This window comes from Octopus bimaculoides, chromosome 8, assembly GCF_001194135.2.
Source record: "Octopus bimaculoides isolate UCB-OBI-ISO-001 chromosome 8, ASM119413v2, whole genome shotgun sequence".
Classification (NCBI taxonomy): Eukaryota; Metazoa; Mollusca; class Cephalopoda; order Octopoda; family Octopodidae; genus Octopus; species Octopus bimaculoides.
Window position 1 is genome coordinate 18,585,525 of NC_068988.1, and position 9,385 is coordinate 18,594,909.

At 38.5% G+C, this 9,385-nt stretch overlaps 1 protein-coding gene across 1 annotated transcript in view; it reads right to left on the reverse strand.

The window, feature by feature from the left end:
• Positions 1-2,572: 2,572 nt before the first annotated feature.
• Positions 2,573-9,385, reverse strand: part of LOC106878171 (60S ribosomal protein L35) — a 7,899-nt gene continuing 1,086 nt past the window's right edge. The window contains exons 2-4 of the mRNA XM_014927313.2: positions 8,441-8,515; positions 5,841-5,902; positions 2,573-2,841 (exon numbers count right to left, since the gene is read on the reverse strand). Coding sequence (XP_014782799.1) covers positions 2,610-2,841; positions 5,841-5,902; positions 8,441-8,515 — 369 coding nt within the window. The 3' untranslated portion in view covers positions 2,573-2,609. The remainder of the gene's footprint in view (positions 2,842-5,840; positions 5,903-8,440; positions 8,516-9,385) is intronic.

Below are 9,385 nucleotides of genomic sequence, written 5' to 3' on the forward strand. Positions count from 1 at the left end.
TGCTACATCTTGTGGGTGGTTTTCAGTGGCCATCCTGCCTCAGGCGTTCCAACAGAATTTTATTTTATATTATTGTGCGTTCCGCACTGGCAAGGGAGCCCTGTAGTAACGCTGTGCGCATGCGTGGAATTCAACAACCAAGCTTTTCCGCTTTGATCTGTCTCTTTCTTGCTGGCCAGCGATTGGGCAAGGACGTGTTTAATCGCTTTCGTGACGGATCCGGCGCCTTTCGTGGAAGCTTTCGCCCGCTTCTTAGGACCGACTGACCCGTGCTCGACCGCCGTTGGATCTTTCGAACTTACGCTAGACAGCTCGCTCACATCTACATATCAACGTCCCAACAACCATGCTCACACACACAGAGGACGTCTCAACAAACAAAAGCTAAAGATGTATATATTCCACCTTGAACAAATGTTGTTTGTGTTGATAGTCTGGAGTTCAGCATTCCGTTAATTTCTAATTTAATATAGGAAAGTCAGGTGTACATCTAATGATGTATAACCTACTTTCCTATAGATGCAATATATATTGTAATATTAGACTACGATTCTAGAACTGAGAAAGAAATCGCTATCTATTAAAGGGAGGTAATTTCGTATCTTCATACCAGATGTTGCTTAAAAATAGTGTAGCATCAGTTTGTTTCAGTTAATTTTGAAAATAATGAATTTAACAAAATAATTCTCAGAAGACAATAGCCACTATCAAACTTCTTTTATATTATTTTTAGGAGGATGGTGGTGATTTTAATTGTTATTTCTAGCAAGTCAAGTGACCTCAAAGAGGGTCCCAGTTCGTAATACTGATTGCTGGTGGTACGGAAGCAATACACAGTGTAATATTATAACTACGACTCTAGAACTATGGCAAAGAAATCGTTAACTATTAAAGGGAGGTAATTTCACATTCTCATGCTAAGTGTTACTTAAACGCTCACTTCACAACCTTCCGCATGCAAGGACAGCGCAGCCATGGCAAGAAGCTTGTTGCAGGTTCAGTTCCACTGTGTTGCACCTTGCCAAGGTGTCTTCTACTATAACTGACCAAAAGCTGTTCATATATCTTTTGTCTTTTAACTTGTTCCAGTCATTTGATTGCGGCCATGATGGGGCACTATTGATGTGCGTGTGGTTATACTAATCTCCTTGTCTTGGCATCTCAGGATAGTTATAAACGAGAGCCAGTGGCGTGCATGCTGTGTCCTTCATTTTCAGTCTTCTGTAAGAGGAGGTGCGTGGCTTAGTGTTGATGTTGTAAGAGTGTGGTTTTGATTCCTCGACCAGGTGATACATTGTGTTCTTAAGTAAGACACTTGATTTCATTGTTCCAGTCCACTCAGCTGGCAAAAGTGAGTAATGTTGTGATGTCAGGTGGGAATTTATGCCATGGAAACCAGCCCTTATGAGTCAGCATGACTCAAGAAGGTCATCTTTACCTTCAACTTAATCTTTAGTAAAATTATCTGACTTGGAACCAGTTGAGAGTTGGTAATACGAAGGGTGTCTGACAGTAAAAATCAGTCTCAAAAAATTCTAACTAATCCATGCAACTATGGAAAAGGAAACGTGGCATCTTGGGCAAATGTCTTCTACTATAGCCTCGAGTGGGTCTGGTAGACGGAAACTGAAAGAAGCCCGTCGTATATATGTGTGTGGGTCTGTGTTTGTCCCCCCAGCATTGCTTGACAAACAATGCTGGTATATGTCCCCGTCACTTAGCGGTTCGGCAAAAAGTGACCGATAGAATAAGTACTAGGCTTACAAAGAATAAGTCCCAGGGTCAATTTGCTCGACTAAAGGCGGTGCTCCAGCATGGCCGCAGTCAAATGACTGAAACAAGTAAAAGAGAGTTAGAACAAGGACGTACCATTCCAGTCAACACTGATATATCAAGAAAAGCATTTGACTCCATCACCTGTTATCCAAACACATTAAAAATTTTCAAACTTAACTTACGAAACACAGAATACTAACTAACAAGGATAAGCAGTGTACACAAGCATTTTCAAAATTTGCCGTCTTCTGCCCATGTACCACAAGGATCCATCCCTAAAGATGAAAAAAGTACCAAACCAGAATGGTTTGAAGTGAGGAATCATTATCTTGGACAGCCTCCCTAATGGTATCTATTCCAAATTTTTGTGTTCTGAAATGCAGTTCAGGTGCCTTCAGCTGAGTCCACTGTTGCAAAGCAGTTGAACCAAGTCTCCAGTTTCTTTTGCCAGACTCAGAAACTCTTAAGGGTTACACACACACAGAAACAACACTTTCCTATTTGATCTAAACTCAAAACATATATAATTTTAGGGAAAAGAACCAAGTTTCATGAACTCATCGATGAAAATCCACTGTCACATATGGAAAAATTAATAAGTAAACTTGGTTCTTTTCCCTAAAATTATATATTTATATTCTATACTGTGAAACTTAATTTAATTTTAATAAATTGAATTTAATCGAGTTTTTACCTGTAAATTTGGATTTTTATCCCTAATATTATTATTATAAAACATAATATATATAAACCCAAGCAGCTACACACATAAGAAAATAAAAACAGACACTGTACATCTTATTTAAACATTTATTTGTGGCTATGAAACAAACTTATGCTTTAATAGCAAACTTTCTGATTTTCCACAACATACGTTTCTTAGCCTGCCTGTGTGTCATCAAAGATTTCTCTTTCTTTGTCAACTCCCGCCGCATGGCACGAGTCTTTTTGGGACGCAGATCCTTAGGCTTAAATTTCTTGTTACGGTAAAATTTACGCAAATTCTCTTTCTGGGTCTGGTTGATGACTGTCAATACTCGGGCAATAGATTTACGAACAACACGGCTATAAGAAAACGAAAAGAACATTTTAAAGTGACTCGGCCAAATCAAATAATAACAGCCATTAATTCATTTATAACATAAACTATGATGCCGATTCCTTTGCCATCAAAAAACCTGATGTGTTTTGATAGGATGCAACCCATCCAAGAAAAATTCACATTGACAAAATATCAAGGGACATTTTGTGATTTTACCCTTATAAAACGTAATTTCATTCTTTTATATATTTTATTACTAAGGAAATTTACACCAACATATAAAAAGATGGAACATTTGCTGGAAAGTAGTATTAGGTTACAATGACCAGTAATGAGTAACATTGTTTTGTTAATTTGGTTTATTTCAAAAGAAGCTAAGAAACTATACAATGATTTCTATTTTCTATATTATTTTGCCATAGCTTGCGAAGACTTATTGGGGCAAGCGAAAGCGAAATCGTGATGGCACCTGTGCCCAGCGTCGCCTTTCTGACACTTGTGCCCGTGACACATGTAAGGATTTTCGAGCGAGATCGTTGCCAGTGCCCTTGGACTGGCTCTTGTGCGGGTGGCACATAAAATACACCATTTTGAGTGTGGCCGTTGCCAGTACCGCCTGACTGGTCTTCATGCGGGTGACACGTAAAAGCACCCACTACACTCTTTGAGTGGTTGGCGTTAGGAAGAGCATCCAACTGTAGAAACTCTGCCAAATCAGATTGGAGCCTGGTGTTGCCATCCGGTTTCACCAGTCCTCAGTCAAATCGTCCAACCCATGCTAGCATGGAAAGCGGACGTTAAACGATGATGATGTAAATTCATGAAATCAGGAGCCATTACAGTATATCATATCATCACCCCTATTTTGCACTGCCAACCAATTAAACTCTCCCATGTGCCACTTCCGATTGACAGCCATCTCGCATTCACTACATTCATCTCCTTTAACACCATTTCTATTGTTACCTATCTAACCCCCCTCCCCATCATACCCTCGCAACTATTACCCACCATTCCTAACCCTTCCATCTCCACATCATCATCTGGGACACTTATTACAACCATCTCTATTTCTTCAGGTACAACCTACACATAATAATAGTGTAGTACTGAATTTCCTTCACAGCAATAAGCCTTTTCAGCAATCCACATAAAATCATCCCCTTTTCAGTCAAGGAACAGGAGAAAAAAAACGGAGTTACTTTTGGGCAAGTTTCTTTGACTAAATCATTGGGTTGACCAATGCTTTCCAAGTGAAACTGGCAGATAGAAACCACACAAATGCTTGTTGCATGGGTTTTCCTAACCTAACTTTTTGCAGCTGTTTGAGCAAAACTGTGGCATTTACATTGCCAATAAATATGTTCCGTAGCTCAGAAAACAGGTATGGTTTAGCAACAGAAAGAGCATCCAGCAGTAGAATATTGCCTCAGTAAATTTTACTCTATCCCATGCCAGCTTAAGAGAAAATAAATATAAAAAACGATGCAGGTAAGTAAAAATTAAATTTATGCCAATAAATGGAGCAATTGAGGCCAAACTAATACTTCGTCCTAAATTTAAAAGAAATTAGGGAAAAACCTTTAAAAATATACTTTATGAAAAATTATATCGCGAGGTCAAGGTTGTTGCCGGCGCCGCTGGACTGGCTCCTGTGCAGGTAGCATGTAAAAAACACCATTTTGAGCGTGGCTGTTGCCAGTACCTTGTGACTGACCTTCGTGCCGGTGGCACGTAAAAGCACCCACTACACTCTTGGAGTGGTTGGCGTTAGGAAGGGCATCTAACTGTAGAAACTCTGCCAAATCAGATTGGAGCCTGGTGTAGCCATCTGGTCTACCAGTCCTCAGTCAAATCCGTCCAACCTATGCTAGCATGGAAAGTGGACATTAACTAACGACGAATCCAACAGTATGGTATGAAACCAGTCAAAATTGAATTTTCTGGCTCATACAATTTTAATGAGAATAAACCTAGCATAATATGTATGTTTAACCATGAACATGTATTGCAGGCAAAATGTGTTCACAACTAATTCCGTGACTGACCATCATGGGTAGAACGTGAAATAAATTCAAGGCATAACCAAAACCTATGAAAAGGGATAATAAAATCTAGACTGATGCTAATCCTGACAACCACCAGTAAGCAACATCGTCTCATAACCAGTTAAAGCCGCATGGCAACTGCAGCAGCAATATTTTCACTCAGATGATTCTAAAAATCTGACTGCATCACATGCTTTTCAGGTGGATTGTCACTGTGTATACTGACTGAAATTGGAGACAGTTCTAGTTATACATCTCATGTAGGTGTTATGTTTGTCACTAAAACTTTTCCTTTTTGGTGTATTTGATTTGAGAAAAAGGAATTTAGTTCTCTTAATTGTGAAGCACAAATGAAAAGCAGAAGCAAGAGAACAGATTTTTGTTTATTCGTTTTAGTTCCAAATTTGTCATCTATTGAATGTGATAAAACTGCAATAGTTGAAGAGAGATGTTAATTAAAGACTCCAGTCATCCCATTCTCCCGGACAAAAACTAATTATTTTGAGAAAGGAAATAGCTTAATTTGGTGCTAAGTTTCTGTATCTTTAAAAATTCTTAGGTACATCTATATCAAATACTCTGGAAAATAACTAAAATATTTCAAGATTTAATTCCCAGATGTCCACTGGCATCTGAAAGAACTTGCTATGTAAGATCCCACAATGTTTTCTCTCTGTACTGGAAAGTATTAATTGATTAAAAATTTGAAGTCAAAACAACAAAATATTGGTCTCAAATTTTTGGTACAGGATCAGCAAGTTGGGGTGGGGGCTAAGTTGACTACATTGACTGCAGAGCTTAACTGGTATTTATTTTATTGACTCTGAAAGAATAAAAGGCAAAGACAAACCTCAATGGAATATGAACTCAGAACATAAAGATGGGCGAAATGTCACTAAGCATATACCCTAGCATGCTAACAATTCTGCTAGCTCACTGACTTAGGAAAGAAAAGAAAATTCTAGCATACTTACATCTTGGATAACTTTGAAGCTTGTCCACCGGTCACTTTGGCAACTCTGAGGTGAGCAAGTTCCTGTAAAATCACAGTGCAATTACAACATCAGCCATATGGAGTCATACATTGAGGCATGTAAAACAAAACTACAAAGAGATTATATAACTTAGCAGCAAGAAATAGATTTAAAATCTTAGTCTGAACCCTTTTGTTACCATACTTCTGTTGAAATTTGGAAAATAACGCAGAATTAACTAAAATATCTGTCATTATTAAGCCAGTGTTTGGAGCCAAAATTAATTTTACATTCGATGAAAGGTTATAATTTAGATCAATTTAGCATTAGGTTTACTCTGAAATGCAACGCTTATCTATCCACACTGAATTAATCATGTATTGTCTTGTAGCTTTGAAGTTCCAATGATGTGATTGTTTATTTTTCACAATGACATTATTAGATAAGTGTGAGAAGTTGTACATAGCCAGTCTGAATATACCACATGCAGAATGTTTGGGCCAGACATGGCTGGTTTAATTATTAAAGGGTTAAAACATGAAGTTTGTATCATAGAACTAGTGGCAGGCTCAAGAAGTTTGGTGTCAAAAGGAGTTAGTATACTTTTATACCTTACAATCACATAAAACAATGAAAAACAAAACTGATAGGCAAGATTTAAATGTTTAAATGATTTTTATGTTTTAAAGCTATCATCATTATTCAAATGCCTGCTCTCTGCTCAGCAATAGCTCAGGCTGTCAGAGGCCCAGTCAAGATTTATTATTATTTTCTTTTCGGGTTACTGCCAACTCAGATAATCCAAAGGACCAAATCTCACTTGTACATTCCATCTTTAGAACATACTGCAAGAAAATCAACCATTGTGCAAAAATTCAGAATAGTTTATCATTCAGATAATTGTCAAATGTAATGCTTATCTATTCACTGTTTTAAAAAGAAATCAGAAGCCCATAAGCTACTTATTTACATTAAGAAATCACCCAGAACACATCTGGTTGAGCCACGAGGCATTTATCAGCAGAGTTTTACATTTACGGCACAAAACCTCAAATATTGACAGCAAATGAGATATTCCTAGCATGTTAGGGGATAAAATTTGCTGGCACTGTCATGCTATTAGCTGTCAGAAGTGAAAGTGCTCACTGCTAGTGAAGTATCTGCCTGTTGCTGGCTTGTCGATTCTTTGGCTACTGACAGCTAATACCATGACTGGCCGGAGCGAGCTATATGTCTGTCTCTCTCTCTCTATTACTCGAAAGTTATTGGAACAAATTTGACACCTATATCCATGCGTTTGAAAACACAACAGAGTATAAGGGTACTCGCGTCCGCGCTAGCTAGTCGTGAGTGGTCGATCCTATTATTTTTAAACTTCAAACTTCATTTGTTTTCTATTTTGATAAATTCTCTCTGTTGAAAATTATATTCTTATATTTTAAATAATTTGCAATTTCAGGAAATATGTTTTTATATTAAATTTGTGTTTTCTAATAAGGTGGACGAGTGATAGATAGATATCAGTAAGTAAGTAAGTAAGCCAATAGCTGGCTCCGGCCAGTCATGGTATTAGCTGTCAGTAGCCAAAGAATCAACAGGCCAGCAACAGGCATGCAGGCAGACAGACAGATACTTCACTAGCAGTGAGCACTTTCACTTCTGACAGCTAATAGCATGACAGTGCCAATTTGCTTGCTTTTGGGATGTCTTCATGCATTCTTCCTTTCCTTCTTTCTCAGGTCACACCAACACATAAGGATCGGTTTCCATCTGGGCGGAACACTGGTCTGTGGCAGGATTACTCATTTTTGCCAGCTGAGTGGACTGGAGCAATGTGAAATGAAGTGTTTTGCTCAAGAACACAGCACGTCACCTGGTCCAGGGATTGAAACCACAATCTTATGATCATGAGTCTGACACCCTAACCACTAAGTCATGCAACACTACTGTGGGCAAGAGTCTGCTACCATAGTCTCGGACTGACCAGAAACTGAAAGAAGCCTAACTGCATCTCCTTGTCTTGGAAACATTACCATCATCGTGCGATTCATGTGAACGAGTGTTAGTTATACAAGCAATGTCATTACTTCCAATATTCTGCAAGAACATGTCTGGCCATGGGGAGATATTACCCCAGTAGGAAAAAGGTGTTTGAGACAGGATGGGCATCTAGCCAGAGAAAATCTGCCTCAGCAACCCTCTGAGCCAAGCAAGCATGGAAAAGTGGACAAAAACAATGTTATATAATTTAGTATGTACGTGTAAAAAAATTACATGGGGCTATAAATTTTAATTGCCATACATACTATAAACGACTGCATGAGCATAATAATGATAACAAAAAATCCCAACTTGTTAACTTCCCTTGTGTGATGGCCTCATCTGTGTTGCGAATTTGAAAGAGTACTTGTCAATATGAGGGAATTGCATGGTTTTCACATGGTTTAGCAGAAATAAAATCCTATCCAAAGGTTTAATAGCACAAGGTCAAATAATACAAACTTGTTTCCTGCTACCTTCACGAATTCAGATAACTGTAATTTATACTAAGCACTCCACTGCCTCTGCAAATTTCCAAAAGCTGCCAAATATATACTTACATTTTTAAGTTCCTTGACTTGTGTCAACAACTCCTCTTTCCTCTTGCCTCGGAGATCTTTAGCTTTAACTTTAGTCTGCAAGAAGAACATTGAACAAGTGACAACACCTATACTGCAAGTAAATTATTATATATTCTATCATGCTGAGGAATCAAAAACCATACCAATCAATCTGCTTCCAATTAGATAAGAAATTCCAGCAATATTGAAGTTTCATCTCAAGCTTACTGAGAGAAAGAACAATGCAAGTAAAAATTTATCAACCTACGTGCATTCCCCCTGGTTTTGTGTACACATTTGTTAAAACTAACAAAGAATTCATTTGCACAAACATATATATAGTTAAAATTTACAGAAAAAGAAAGACGAAAACAGGTGAGGGAACAACAAGCAGATATATTCGTCTAATGCTCGGGAAGAATGGGAAAGCCTTTGAGTTTCCGAACCTACACCCAACAGAGATGATTTAGCGGTTGCAAACCCATTTTTCTATTAGCTGAAGGAACTTGGAGATCAAATAGCTTCCAAGATAGAAAAAGAAGATAACCCATATCATAGGAAATATTGTACAGTTGAGTACCCTTCCTAACACCAACCACTCCGAGAGTGTAGCGGGTGCTTTTACGTGTCACCGGCACGAAGGCCAGTTACGAGGTACTGGCAACGGTCACGCTCAAAATGGTGGTTTTTTACGCTCCACCTGCACAGGAGCCAGCCCAGCGGCACTGGCAACGACCTCGCTCGAATGACTTTTCACGTGCCAGTAAGGCGGCGCTGGTAACGATCCCGCTCGAACGATGGTGTCTTCACGATTTCGCTTGCCCCATATTACAATTGTTCAAAAAAATACTTTACATAATTCGGCCTGGCATTATAAGCAAATTTGGCGGATTCTAGGGCGGAGACGGACTATATGTAATCTGAACCCCCCTGTCAAAAAATTGT